Genomic DNA, 15741 nt, shown 5'->3' on the forward strand with positions numbered 1-15741 from the left:
GTCATATCTGACGGGCAATAGCTCTCTAGCATGCCAGGAAAGAGTTTTTCCCGACTGCACTGGAAGGGAGACCCCAGAGATGGACTGAGGGAGCGTTTCATACTATAGCCTTTCCATCACCCCTTCTCTTTTCAGTCTGCTGCAGTAAGCAAGATTTCCATGTTCGCCCCACAAGACATCAGAAAGGTAGCTGCGTAAGTGGATTGTTGCAGCACTGGAGCAGAAAGCAAGTTTCCAAATTATTTTCAGCTGCCGAAAAGCTGTTATAGCAGCAGCAGCAGCACCTCTGCATCAGGATTGGCAGCAGCCTTGGCAACATGTATTAACACTGGGGCTGGGGGACGGGACTGAGTCCAAGCAGAGAACTGGAATCAAAGGGAGCCATTTGGGAAAATACTCACCCTGCCTTTGTTGTCCATTGTAATAGCAATCTGCATCCTTCTTCCCCTGCGGAAAGCAACCAACTGATCAATCTCTTCTTCACTGATGTCTGGGGCCTCCCCTGGGCTCACAAGACACTCTGATCCCCGTTTTTCACTCACAACCCGCTTTCCCTAGAAAAGGCAGAATCAGAATATGCTGTTTCTTGCCCTGTATAGAAAGGTGCATATTTAGAGTAAGTATGTCTATTTGGTTCTGAAAAAACAAGTATAATAAATAGCAAATTCCATTCATTGATAGCTACCAGTTGTAATCAATCTAATTCCGAAAAGAAATATTTCAGCCAGAAATTCAATATAATGAACCCTTGTGGATAATGTATAAGATATGCTAGCATTGTAATTTTGTTGCACTAAACTAATCAAGACTGAAGTAACAAGTGTTCTCTTAATTTTTTTGTCAGCATTTAGGAGGGCTGTGTAAAGATCAGCTAACTCCCTTCGGGGTTGATGAATTTTCTTAGCTTCCGAGCCAAAAAATTCTCATCATGGGAATTGTTTTCCTGGATGAAAACCAACACGACTAAGCAAAATATAGCAGAGATGATATAACTTTTATTCCATGTAATTGAAAATATCACTATGTTTTGAGGGTAGCACACAGATTACTTAGAATGCATAGACTCAGAGTAACAGAGTTACTAATGACATCAAAGACTTCTGCTAGCACAACAGGGCTTTCTGCCTCCTCCTCCCTCATGCACCCCAAAATTGGCTCAAGAGGAGTTGGGGGAACCCCCAGAACAGTATGCCAGGGCAGGAAAGGAGAATCATTCCACCCGGCCCACTTCACAGTAATTTATGAAAATGAATGAGAGAAATGACTGAAACACATTTTCATGCCAAAATATACCACATGCAACATTAATAACAGGATTCGAACTGCAAGAAAAAATCTGACTAAACACGAAGGGTGGAATCCAATGTAGTGCTAAGGCTTTTTTTTAGAATTTATGCTTGTGCAACAGAATGTTTTCCACATTTCCTCTCCCATACACCCCCTTAATCTGTTCTAGGAGTTTCTCCAAAGTTCCGGAATAGATTTCAGGTGGATAGTGGAAAGGGGCGGGGGGAGTCCTGTTGTACAAGCAGAAATTCTTGCACTGGTGGGACTTGTTAGTAAAATACTGCCCCAAACCCTCATTGCTTCTGACATCTTCAACCTGTATTAGCACTGATGGAAATATTCTTTTTAGAAATGCCTAAGAAAAGAAAACACTTGTATTTCAAGCTTTCATACTGCTGGGCAGGGCTATTTTTCTAGATAAGGAGGTGCCGGAACTGACCATGAACACCTCCCTCATTCTCTTATAATGGCAATGGAGCCCACCTTAGAGGTGCCAGAACTGAGTTCCGGCGAGTTCCGGCTGGGAAAAAAGCCCTGCTACGGGGGCTTAGAAGCACCAACCCCTTCTATGTCCTCTTCCTGTCTTTGAGGTCTTGATTCTGACAGCATGTAGTTGAATGTTGCTCAAGTCAAGGATCTGCCATTGCCTTCTTTAATGTTATTGTAAGAGATTCATATTACACTCTGCTTGTATGTCAACACAGCCTAATGTGATGTGTTGTTTTGACTGCCACTGCGAACGAAACAGATGTCGTCACCGAGCTGTCCCCAAAGATGACTACAGAGCTTTTTGAAGTGGTGGAAATGAATTTACAATCCTATCAGGCAGTAAAAGACTGAAGGGTCACTTACAATCTGAGTGCAAGCTGCATTTTTCGACTGCTTGAGATTTACTATTTGTGACAATGATTCCCAATTGACTGAAGCCTATATGTTGTATTGGAGGAACATTCTCACAAAGCTTACCACCCAAATGCTGACTTACTCAGCAAGCAATAATATGGACGTCATTAAAAGTTTGATTAGTCCTGAATAAGTGACTAGTGGGGTGCCACAGGGTTCTGTCTTGGGCCCGGTCTTATTCAACATCTTTATCAACAACTTGGATGATGGACTCAAGGGCATCCTGATCAAATTTGCAGATGACACCAAACTGGGAGGGGTGGCTAACAACCCAGAGGACAGGATCACACTTCAAAACGACCTTGACAGATTAGAGAACTGGGCCAAAACAAACAAGATGAATTTTAACAGGGAGAAATGTAAAGTATTGCACTTGGGCAAAAAAAAGGAGAGGCACAAATACAAGATGGGTGACACCTGGCTTGAGAGCAGTACATGTGAAAAGGATCTAGGAGTCTTAGTTGACCACAAACTTGACATGAGCCAACAGTGTGACGCAGCAGCTAAAAAAGCCAATGCAATTCTGGGCTGCATCAATAGGAGAATAGCATCTAGATCAAGGGAAGTAATAGTGCCACTGTATTCTGCTCTGGTCAGACCTCACCTGGAGTACTGTGTCCAGTTCTGGGCACCACAGTTCAAGAAGGACACTGACAAACTGGAACGTGTCCAGAGGAGGGCAACCAAAATGGCCAAAGGCCTGGAAACGATGCCTTATGAGGAACGGCTAAGGGAGCTGGGCATGTTTAGCCTGGAGAAGAGGAGGTTAAGGGGTGATATGATAGCCATGTTCAAATATATAAAAGCATGTCACATAGAGGAGGGAGAAAGGTTGTTTTCTGCTGCTCCAGAGAAGCGGACACGGAGCAATGGATCCAAACTACAAGAAAGAAGATTCCACCTAAACATTAGGAAGAACTTCCTGACAGTAAGAGCTGTTCGGCAGTGGAATTTGCTGCCAAGGAGTGTGGTGGAGTCTCCTTCTTTGGAGGTCTTTAAGCAGAGGCTTGACAACCATATGTCAGGAGTGCTCTGATGGTGTTTCCTGCTTGGCAGGGGGTTGGACTTGATGGCCCTTGTGGTCTCTTCCAACTCTATGATTCTATGATAAGTATCCTCTGTGGATTGTAAATACATTTGCTTACAGATGAAGCTCACTGGGTGGCCTTGCTGGACTGGAATGTTGGGGAACCAGATTCAAAACTCTTATTGGGTGGCCTTGTGGATCATGCTGGATTGGGATATTAGATATTAGAGAACGAAATTCTAACCCTGCTTGCACATGAAGTTTATTGGATTTTTGGGCTAACTAACAATGTGGAACCCACCTTTTTGCTGAATGTATGTTGCTATGTTTAAACTAGAATGCTTTTACTTGTATTTCATCATTGCAACCTGAATTTGCTGGCATCTCTAGAGATTCAGCACTTTTAAAAAACGGGCTGGGGACTCACCTTGGCTTTACTGTCCATGGTAACAGCCAACTGAACCCTCTTCCCCATCCTGAATGTAAACAGGTGATCAGATTCCTCATCATCTTCCTCCTCCTCACTTCCAATCCCAAAACTGGAGGCAGGAGGGCCGCTGCTTCCCCTTTTCTCACTCACAACTCTTTTCTCCTGCCAATAGGACAAACACTTAGCTAGGAAATGGTCAGGATGTTGCCATATTAACCTCCTCCCTTTCTCTTTTGCCTTAACAGCTGGGGAGAAGAAGCTATGAAAATGTCAGGAGGGCTCTATGACCTCACACTTTTTGCCAGTGATACAAATACTGAGGAAATTTTTCCAAATAAATAGCTGGTCCTTTTGTCCAATTTGCCAGGCAACCTATAAATCTAGTGAGGGGGGAAAGCATCTCTTCACTTATGAATCTGACATTTGGCTGAAATGTCAAAGGTTTAGGAAAACAGTAGAGTCATCATGGTGTGGATCTTTATTCATGAGAAATAGATGATGCAATAGTGGACTCACTCCAGTCTTTCATAGTCAATTCCCTTCTCTTATTATTTTTAAACCATAGTTCACAGAGGTGTTTAAATTTACTCCTCATTGGAGAGCCATCCCCAAACACATGTTCTTGCACATATTACTGTTACATTTAGGAATCTGTAAATCATTCAGAGAGCTGATAGAGCCTGAAGCCTGATGGTCTCTATATTTATTACATATTGATTTCATAATCCCTCACAGCTAAGACCTCTCGAACCTTGCAAGAATGGAATGTATAAAAATCCTTCCTTAGCAGGAAGGGGAGATAATGCTTACATTATGGGCTTTGGTGATGGTGATGGTGAGGCCGTCTGGCCTGGCTTTCCTCGACGTGACAGCCATTCCCTCCTGCTCTGCTCGCTTCCTGTCCTCTTCTATTTCCTGCAAAAATGACAGCCAGCTCCTCTATCAGATCAGCTTACAACAAGCGGAAAGCTAGAAACACAGCAATCTCAAACAAAGGGAGAAACATAGGGAAGCTATGAGAAACTGTACATTCATCAGCACACATTTGCCGCTGCCACTATATTTGACAATAGCAACATCCAGGTGATGACTATATTTACCAAGGCTTTACTGAGACATGTGATTTCTTCTTCAGAGAGTTGAAGATAGTTTTAAAAACCGCCTCTCTCCATACGAACCTACCTGGACCCCCAAGATCACCTCTGAGGCCTTTCTTTATGTGTCTCCTCCATGAGAGGTCTGGAGGGGGGCAACATAGGAACGGGCCTTTTCTGCAGTGGCTCCTTGTTTGTGGAATGCTCTCCTCAGGGAGGTTCACCTGGCGCCTTCATTAGTCGCCAGGAGAAAACATTCCTCTTTAAGCAGACCTTTGGCTGATTGACATCTAATGCCCTTTCAAAATGTGTTGTGGAAGGGGGAGATTATTGTGTTGTCTTTGTTTTTGTTTTTATTATATATTTTGTGTTTCTCATATTGTGATTTTATGTTGTGAACCGCCCTGAGATCTATGGGAATAATAATAATAATAATAGTAATAATAATAATAATAATAATAATAATAATAATAATAATTTGATATGGTATGTAGACACTACTTTTACCTCTGGTAAACAGGTTTCATGGGTTTTATATTCTGGCATCATCTGATTGACCAAGAGGCCTCAAAAGAAAGAAGTGAACACCATGGGAAGCGATACATCTCTAAAATAGCCTGCACTCTAGCAAAGATTATTGCTTGTCTCCAGTCTGATTTTCAGTCTCTTAAATCCTGCATGCCCAAACACAGTCTCAATACATTGATTCAGGGTAAACTGCTATTGCACACTTCCTGAATGAAATATAGAGCTAGTTATTAGCATACTGATGACAACACACTCTAAAGCTCAGGTTAATCTGACCCAGAAATGTCAATGGATGATAAACCATGCAGTATTCTGACTTCTATGGGGTACCTTAAAGGCCCTTCCACACTTGGTTTGTCCCGCAAATTCTAGTCATGGGTCCAGGAGGTGTTTTCTTTGTCCTGCCCCCACTTTCCCCAGGAAAACCTAATGTTTACTGCTATTCAGAACAAGTACCAATCCACAGAAAACCCAATTGACATTCAGCAGTGAGCAGCTGGTTTTCTCTGGTAAAGTGGAAGAACAAAAAAAAAAGTATAGGACTCATGACTAGCAATCATGAGACAAACAAAGTATGAATAGGCCTCAAGTCTATGTAACTGAGGAGGCATCTTGCAGCAGTGCCCAAGCATAAGTTATCTGGCCATAGGCTTCTTCCCCATTCCCCTACGTGATTGCTGTTCCTTAGGTTCCTTGGTTTAGGCTCCTTACAATTCTGGCAGCCTGATCTGTTATGCAGAATAATAATTTTGAAATTCCAGTCCAGGTGGAAGTAAATGCTGATTTCTATGTCACCTACTTCAAGTTACTTCAGCCACATCAAGTTACTGGTGTCAGCTGAACAAAGAATGCAACAAACTGATTTTTTCAAAGGAGTTAGCAGCATATAGGGCTTCAAACGTTCACCAAGGAGACCCCGAATCTGAGCTAAGAAGTCAAACATACATGATATCTTCGCATAAGGGCTTCGTTCTTTTTCCGCAAAGCTATGATTTTCTTATCCAGTTCGACATCTTTTTGTTCTTTTTTCCGCAACACTGCATCATCCACAGTGGCATCCTAATGAAACAAAAGAGCTTTAGGGGATTTCCACATATGGACAGTAAAACAGATAACAGATACACATATGGTTAAAAGTACAGATTTTACTTTTTTACATTTATATTCCACTATTCTTCCATCATGGGACCCATTTGGTCTTAGTTTCAGCAAGGTGGTAGCCTTGTTATTTATTGAAATTCATATCTAGCTGTTCTTCCCAAAGAAGGAATTTTGGCCATACCATGGGATCTCTTTGTCTCCTCTCTTTCAACCAAGAAAAAGATGGAAGACAAAGGTCTTCATCACCCACAGCAATCAAACATTTAGCACTATGTTTTAAAGTCACAGAAGATAGGTACCCAGTGTCCTATTTTGAATAAACATAGCCAGATAGTATTTTAACTTAAAATTGTAATGAAAAAATATAAATTTGGATAAGTCTGTGGCCTACTATATGCAATCGTATATTTATACTGTAATATTGACACTGACAAACGTGTGTATGTGTATGTGTGTTCTGCTAAGATCTATAGGCCAAAGCAGAGTTTTCATGCAAGATATAAGGCATGCTACAATAAGGGTAGTTTACTGAAGCATTAACAAGATCAAAATTCAAATATATCCACCAGAAAGAGTAGCACTTCTAAATGAAGGGAGGATCAACAGCAGAGCCAGCTGCAGGTTTGAGGAAATCCTGAGTAAATACTTCTAGTGGTCCCCTCCTCCATCAGTCAACCACTTCCTCTGTTGGTGAGCCCTGGCACTGTTGGGGTGGGCAGGTAGGCAAAAGGAACACTGAATAGCATTGGATGGCTGACTCCAGCTGCCACTGAAATTTGCCACAATGCCCTGGGACAATAATATGCAATGTTACTGATGCTGGCTTTGATCAAAAGCATCTAAGCATCTCAGTGGCCATTCCTGGAAAGAAGACGACATACTCAATGGGCCCTTAGTAAGATCCAGCAGACCTCTTCTTAAAAAGTAATACTGGATTTTTAAGGCAAAATTTTATTTCCTTGCAGAAGTATCACTGAAATCTGGACAAAAGAAGAATCTGTATTAAGCAGGTGGTGTGACTTTTCAAGCACTATTTTTCTCTGCAAAATGGGTTGAAGGTTAGAGCAGTCATAGCTGGTATCTGTGAGCTTGTGTATATTTTGGAACTCAATCGAAAACATTTCCCCTCCCCAAATATTTTCCAGCCCCCCAAAAAGTCCACGGTAAAACAAAATTTCCTAAGTTACAAATTCAATTTAGGTGTTAAATATCAAGTCTGAAGTTAGTGTTCACATTTTGACAGGGCTATCTGACGCTAGGTATCCTCCTGTGAATATCAAGTTTTGTAATCTGGCCTGGCAGCTTCTGAGCCAGATATATTGAGTGCAAATTTCTTCTGTTCTGCTCCTTCCCATCTCTCTTTAGGGGCTGAGCCAGCCTTCATTTTAGGGTGTAACACACAAGGATGGGTAAGAATGCCAACACTGGTGTCTCTCAGTTTCTCATTTTTCCCATCCTGAAGGTCAGTTCTCCATGTTTCCACATCACTTTGCATTTTTGTTTCAAAGTTCTCATGAAAATTAACCAGCATATTTGTGTTAAGTTCTCCTATTCTTCACAGTTTTGTATGCAATTTTGAAAAACAATCTCTGTTAATACAATGCATATTATGTTATCTTCCTTGATATATGCATTTTTGCGCACATTATGTGGCTGAAGAACTGCATTGCAAAAATTGGAGAAGTGCAAATTCTGAAGGATGGTTGCGATTCAGTCGGCATATTGTATGAATTAGGTACATTTGCCTTTAAATGTGAACTGAACCAATGTCTCCTCTATCCACCATCCCTAGTAACTCAGCCTTCTTGAACTTGGTCCTTTCCAGATACTTTGGACTACAACTCCCATCACTTCAGCCAGCAGAGTCAACTCTCATCATTTAAAGCATAAGGACCATCTCCTGCTCCTTTTAGGAACTATGCAGTAGCAATTAAGGCATGCTGCACCTGTGGAACTAGAATTTTGCATAAACAGATGGTAGCACTTGAAATACCCTATAATTTTAGGAGTTGCTAAAACGTCAGCTTATTGTCTAGCCATGAGATCCCTCGATACCTACATTCAGTTTGTTTTTAATGCACTAAGGGTTTCATGGTGATGACTACCTAACTCCGCCAACAACTGTGATGTCACGGGCTGTTCATAAAGCCAACCGATTTCGGGAAATGAGTGGTGAATAAATGAACTGGGGTCAAACGCGGAGCCTAAAGGCAAGTCTAGCTACATCTTTCGGCCAGGAGGGGGGGTGGGAGGGACAAGACTGCTGAGCAGGCACAAAGGATGTCATGGCAAATCCTGGTAGATGAAGAAAACAAGAGAGTTAGCAGTGGGTTCAGCTGAAGAAAGGAGGTGCTAAGAAAGAACTGGGTTTGTGGCGAACCTGAATGTAGGGCTGACAGACAGGAGAGGCTATGCGCTCTTTACAACAAGGGAGTAGGCCTTGAAAAGACCATGGGCCTGTGAAAGAAAAGAGCATAGGATTGCCAGGCCTTCATTCTGAGAGTGTTCCAGTACCCTTAGGGACATTAGGTCTGTCTTCTTCCTTAGTTTGAAGCACTGTAGTTTGGGAAAGATGGAGGGCACAAGAAGAAGGGGACGACAGAGGACGAGATGGTTCCCAAATTGTGGTCTATGTATCACCAGTGGTCCCCAGGCTTCATTCAGGTGGCCTACTGAGTGTTAGTGAATTTATGGTTGAAAATAGAAGATGGCACAACCATCATATTGAATATCCATATTGATTTTGTTATTGTATGTTTTTGCTTCCTTTTTTTGGCTTTTATTTTATTTTATTATTTTATTTTATTGTATCACAATTTGAATTCTATGGAATTACAATTGCTGCAACAGGCAGGAAAAGCATTGCGTGGTCTTCCAAGACCCTCAACCATTTTCAAATGATCTGCGGAGGGAGGAAAGTTTGGGAATCACTGATTTAAAGAGCAGTAGTTTGGAAAAGGCATCTTTAGGGTGAGCAAACTCTGGGATAAGGGCCAAATTTCACATGTCAATCCCTTATTTAATTACAGGCCTAGCTTCTAATAATACAGCAACAGACTTTTATAATGAAACTGGATGAATGGATGCTGACTCAGTTTAAGCCTAATATGCAAATTTTCCTTATGAGAAATATCACCACCCCCAAGGTGAGGAAAATATTGGGTTCTTTTATCATCATCAAACGTCTTGGCAAAGAGAGTGGGTGGGTAGCTTTGGAAATTCAGTGGAGAGAGGCAGGGATTTTTGTAAAAGACACTTTTACAAAATTGTTTAAATTAGATTTGGGTCCAACCTGGCCAGAATTTTCTGGGTTCCTAATGACTGGTATGTCACCTTTGTGTGGGCAAGTAAGTTCCATACATAATCAGGGGGGAAGCTAGGGGCTATGGAGGCAGAATGGAATCAGACAGGGCTGCCATTTTGGCACCTGAAGCGGACTCAAAATGGCATTTCCCTCCCAACCAGGGAAGAAGGGAGATCTACATCAGGATTAAGTGTGTGGGGGGGGGGGAGAGATCAACATCAGGATCTGCTGCCCTGGTGGATCCTGCCGCCTGAGGCAGTCACCTTATGTTGCCTCATGGGTGGACCAGCCCTGGAATCAGAGCAATGTGGATTCTGAAATACACTCCTTTAATTGTGTGTGTTACAAAAATGTGCAGTGGCCAAGCCACATTCCATAGAATCCTTTGCTAAACTGTGCAGAGGTTGGTTATTCAACCCATTTAATAAAGCCATATGATAGCAACATATGCTAGGAATGTAATAAGTTGAGTCAGACCATTATCTCCAGTGCAGGAGGGGGGCTTTATCAGCTCAAGGGTCTTATTCCCTCATGGGCAACCTTCCAAGAGCCACATTGGGATAAAAACCAGGTAGACATAATACAGCATGTATAATAATAATAATAATAAAAACCAAGCACCCTATCTCGTACTCCCCACCCACAACAAGAATTCTGGGAGCTGTAGTTTGTAAAGGGTGCTGAGATTTGTTAGGAGACCCTATTTCCCCTCACAGAATTACAATTCTCCGAGTTGTTTGTGAAGAGGGATTGGTTGTTAAACCACTCTGAGAACTCCATCTCTGGGAAGGGAAAGAGGGGTCTCTTAACAACTCTCAACACCTTTAACAAATTACAGTTGCCAGGAGTCTTTGAGGGAAGCAATGATTGTTTGAAGTGGTATGAAACTGCTTTAAATGTATGGTGCGGGCAGGGCCAATGTTTTGCCCTTGCAATACACTTTTTAGTGAAAATATTAAGATACAGCAATGCTCAGTCTGGCAAAGAATGCAGGGCATCGAAGTCCACTTCAAAAAGAGTCAGGTTATGCAGCTATTATTAAAAAAGTTAAAAGGTATACCATGCCACCACTGTGCTGAAGCTACAAAGCAGGTCTGGGTTACTGCCTGAGAATCTCATATATGTCACCTTAATTTATCTACATGATTTGAAAGACTTTTCAAATGGCAAGAGTGGGCGGGGTATCAAGAATAAATTACTATTATTATTATTATTATTATTATTATTATTATTATTACCATTATTATTATTATTTCTTCTCTGATTGGTATAAGATTTCCCACCAGCCCCACTTTCTTTTCCAGGATTCAGCTATACAGCTGCAAATAAAACGTTTTTAAGTGTGTTGTAAAGTGCATTATACAAATAGGACACTAGATGGTGATAGTGAGCTATGGCAAATTCAATATATTTTTCAAAACATTTATTTAAAAAAAAGCATTTTCATAACTTTTTTTATATGTGTCTAGATTCCACTCCAGTGGGGATAACATTCATGGTGAAATGTGACTGGGACTTAACATAATGCTTTGATTTTTGTGTGTGTATGTACGTTAATAAAACTTAAGTTTTATACCACTTTCTTGGTCACCAGAACACCCGGAATAGTGAATAGTAGTCAAATAAAAGGTTACCAAGCAAGAAAGTCTTAAGCAGAGGGAGCCAAAGTGGGGCCATCTGTATGTTGTAGGACCACAACTCCTATCATCACTGTTGGAGTACAGGGTGAGGATTTGCTGCAACATTTTGTTGCAGGCCCCACTCGCTGTTCTTTTTCAATTATCTCCACGATTTGGGGCTGAAGAAGAGATTCTATTCCTTGCGCGCACACACACACACAGCAGTAGCACAGCAGCAACAAAAGCCTAGCTGAATGACCCCAAAACTGCAAAGCAGCACTTTGAAGCCTGACTGATGGCTGGCACACAGACTGATTCACTGGTGAAAAAGGACCAACACGTTGCAGCGTGGTCAGCGATTTTCGTCCTGGCTTTTGCTGCTGAGTTGCAGCCAGTCAGTAACAAGAGGGTATATTTCCGCTGCCAAGCTACTGGAAAGAATGTCGACTCCGCTGCCACTTTGGGATGGAAAGGGACACCCCTTACGCCCTCTCTCCAGCATAAAAGCTCTTCTGGGGAGTGAGGTACCCGTATGCCAAAGTGACTAGTTCGGGGGGGAGTTATAAATGGCTTTAGCAGAAGAAACGTGCAGTGGCTGTGAATCAGAAGGCGTTCCTGCTCGCTTGGAAAACAGAGAGCCCAATGGGAGAGGAGAAGGGGAGGGAGTATCAGACATGCATGGATATCTTTCTCTATCAAAATGCAACAGAAAAGGAGGGGCTAAGCAAAGCAAGGGGGTAGGATAGTGAAGCTTCATGGAGGGGGGGCGGTTGGCATTGTATCCAACATTTCAAGTTCACCCACTCGCTGTCAGTTCTTGGTGGATGGGATTTTCTCGCAGATCTTGGCTCTGGCTACAGGATTCCACCCCCCACCTGCCGCTTTCAAAGTCAGCTATTTATGATATGAAAGACTCAGAAAAGAAGCAGGGCTCAGGAGATAAAGAAAGCCTGGGGGATGGGGAAAAAGAGGGCCTCTCAACCCAGCATTTTGTCATCTTAGCTAATGCACTAGTGCTCTCGTAAACATGCCCGGCCTTTGTGCTGCTCAAGGCAGCGCCAAACTCCCGGTCTTTGGGATGGGAAGTGTCCATCATTACCCAACATTCTGTGTTGTTGTTGTTGTTGTTTTAAATTCTCCTTCCCCTCCTTTGTGGCGGCGGGGAGGTGGAGGGAGGGAAGCTGATATCCTCCTGAAGGATGTTGACATCCTAATCTGGTCACATCCTAACCTGCTGTACAAAAAAAAAGCACCTTTCTGCCCTCCCACATCTCTCAGATACACATCTGCTGGCCGAAAGCGAAGCACCCCAAAATGACAACACAATGCAAAAGGGGAAAGGCAAGAAGACGAAGAAGAAGTCATTTCTTGGCTTTGCTGAATGCAAGGCTGACTCCCCCACATCCCTCCCACTTACAACAAAGGCGGCACTCACAGATCGGTGCATTTTGGACATCAGAGGTGAAGCTTGGCGGATTCCACAGCAGAGCTAAAAGAGGAGAGCCATCAGACGGCCTTTCTCAGTACTGGCTGCACAGCATACAAGATCATGTTTTGATTACAAAAGCCCTGTCTGGGCTCCCAGCCAAAAGCACTGGCTGCCTAATATACGAAAGCAGAGGCAAGCAATCAGAGCGCTGGTCTGTCCTCCTCTCCACTCTTCGCTCGCCTTGCAGGGGGAACCTACCTCTTGCTACTCCCTGTGACTCCCGAGCACTCCTTGGTGCCGCAACCCAACCTTAACCCAAAAGTACACATCTTGAGGGACACGGAAAGGGCAGGTTTGCATCTCAACAGCTGGACTTCATGTGCAGCTGTTTGTGGGGTTTGTTCGTATATAGCAGTGTGGGCAAAGGTTTTATAACTACAGAATCGTGCTGGGCCAATCAATCCACCCCATCCTATATTTAAAGCAGTGGTTCTTCTGTGGTCAAGGGATCACTGCTGGTTCCAGGGACACATTCCTATTTGATCATAAATAAATAAAATGGGAAGATGCTGGAAAGACAAAGACCTTTATTGTTTCTACCACATAGAGGAAGAGGCATCCTGCTCTTAAACTACTCTGAAAAGCAGCTTGCCTCTTCTGCAATGCAAGCAGCTTCACTGGAAAGAAACTTTGCAGAAACTCCAGCTGTGTGCACAATTCTCCCCTCTGCATGAATTCATTGGGTCCTGGCCACATTGCCTGCAGACAAATGCAGATATTGAGGGTTAATGCAGAAGTCTCCCACGTACCCTTCCATATGATAGCATTAGGGTAAGAAAAAAATAGGTAATCTGCAAAGCTATTCCTAAGACCCTGATGTTGGGAAAGATGGAGGGCACAAGGAAAAGGGGACGACAGAGGACGAGATGGTTGGACAGTGTTCTCGAAGCTACCAGCATGAGTTTGACCAAACTGCGGGAGGCAGTGGAAGACAGAAGTGCCTGGCGTGCTCTGGTCCATGGGGTCACGAAGAGTCGGACACAACTAAACGACTAAACAACAACAACATTCCTAAGATCTAATTAAATGATTACAACCATTTAGTTTGCCCTTTTCTGAAGGGATTGGGGGTTGAAAAAGAAAATTGTTCCCTGCAGATGAGGTTGCAACTGCATCAGCAATCACCGCTTTGAACTTTGTTGCCCAAACTGAACACATGATGCCAGACGATCTTACCAGCTCCAGAGTGAAGCTACTACTCCTCAGCTTTTGCAAATAAAAGATATCCTGAGGAGCATACATCAACAACTGGTAGATATGTCACCTGTATTCCCTGCCAATTATTTTCTACCACATACTTGTAAATCTATGGATTGTTTTGTTCTGAGGTCTTCTAAGATCTGCTAGACTCAGGCAAACAGGTCTGCAGTTCCTTCTTCCGTTGGCTTATGCATTGGTTTCTGCCATTTCTTCTTGATTTCTCATATGTGTGTTTGTGTGACAATCATCAGGCTCTGCTGACTTGAATTCATGCAATATTGACCAAATAGTCTTTGACATGCTCATTTGTTACCCTAGATGGGACCTGCCTCCTTTGATACTGTCACCGCCACTAAATGCCTCATTACAGCTTTCCTTCTTTGTCAAAGCAGACACTGTGTAGTTCAGTTTTTCTGAAAAGAAAACCATCTGTCATGGTCTTCCCTTCAAAGTTGAACAGTGGACGCAGTGTATCATTTCTCTCCTTATCCAGTTGTAAAACTCATGCTTGTTCCACTTATTTTAGGACTTATTTCCCCTTCACATTCATTCTGTATCAGGACATTTGGCTCCTCAGGTGAACCACAAAATGGTGCCCCCCTCCAGTCAGGGAAGAAGGGTGAGTTAAGGTCTAGATAGGGAACAAGGGGGAGGAATCAAATCAACCTTACTCAGTGGTTGAAGTGGGAATCAAAGGTGGCCAGGCGGGTGGGGGAGACCCAACTCTGAATTGCGCTAGGTGGGTGCCCAGTGCAGGAGACCCCGGAGGAGGAGACCCTGAGGGGGGGGAGCAGCAGTGCCTCCTATTTGCCAAGAGAAAGCGGCAGATCCAGCTTCTAAGGAGTGTGCCACAGCCGTTACTGCCACTGCAGCAGCAGCAGCAGGAATAGGTAATACAGCCTTGGAGACCAGATCTATGCCCCTATGGATCCTTCCACCTGAGGCAGTTGCCTCGCCTTGTCTCATGATAGGGACAGCCCTGTTCTCCATCAATAAGCCAAGGATCAAACTGGAAGCTGGCTGGCAAACTATAATTTGAGACACAGCTCTGTCGATTATTGAACATTGCTATGACAGAATACTATCTGTACCTGCAAAAGTTTGGGGGCTGTCATATTGCTTCATTTGCATTCAGTGCCTTTCCTGTAGCATCCTCCTAAAATCCTATACCTGCTCATACCCCAAACTGTATATTTTTTGTAGTGGAGGGGGCAATTGTTTCATTTTAGTTGTGCCATTTCCCCTCCAGATGTCATTAACATTGGGGAAGCGCAACAACTAATTAATAAAGGAGAATAAATCCACCACTGAGGCACTACTATTGTGTCAAGAACATGTTGCAGAATACTCCTGCAATAAAATTCCCACCAAAGTACACTTTGGTTTCTTCTCAGTTTTTCTTTTGATTTTCAGTCCATTAAAAAGATCCTGTTACAGGCACATTAGCTGTTTCTTTCCTTTAAAAAAAATATTTGTATAATAGTTTAAAAAAAACACCCACATATAACCAACCCATGCATCATGACGAATCTATGATGGGAACAGACATTTTGGTTTTCAGCTCTTGTTATCGAGAGCAAGCTTCAGAAGCGCTGTGCTAATGATGGGAAATTCTTACAACTTCTCCACTTGTATATTGGCAGAAGCAGGTGCATGGATTCAGCTAGTTGGTTCTGTATTCTGGGCTTGTGTTACAGGCAGTTCAGTGCGTGCATTTGGAAGAATACACCTCTTCCCCTTTTGCACCGAGATTCCAAAG

The 15741-nt window shown here is 42.9% G+C and overlaps 1 protein-coding gene across 2 annotated transcripts in view; it reads right to left on the reverse strand.

Moving 5' to 3' along the window:
* Positions 1-12891, reverse strand: part of CCDC9B (coiled-coil domain containing 9B) — a 54708-nt gene extending 41817 nt beyond the window's left edge. Inside the window, exons 1-5 of one of the 2 annotated variants that reach the window (XM_083744648.1) lie at positions 12729-12891; positions 6215-6328; positions 4458-4562; positions 3645-3809; positions 402-554 (exon numbers count right to left, since the gene is read on the reverse strand). In XM_083744648.1, coding sequence (XP_083600774.1) covers positions 402-554; positions 3645-3809; positions 4458-4562; positions 6215-6328; positions 12729-12749 — 558 coding nt within the window. In that variant the 5' untranslated portion in view covers positions 12750-12891. Of the gene's footprint in view, positions 1-401; positions 555-3644; positions 3810-4457; positions 4563-6214; positions 6329-12710 lie in introns of both variants that reach the window. The other variant, XM_083744647.1, reaches the window with a different exon arrangement.
* Between the last annotated feature and the right edge of the window lie 2850 nt (positions 12892-15741).

Source organism: Podarcis gaigeae (genome assembly GCF_964106915.1).
Source record: "Podarcis gaigeae genome assembly, chromosome: 1".
In the NCBI taxonomy this organism is placed as follows: domain Eukaryota; kingdom Metazoa; phylum Chordata; class Lepidosauria; order Squamata; family Lacertidae; genus Podarcis; species Podarcis gaigeae.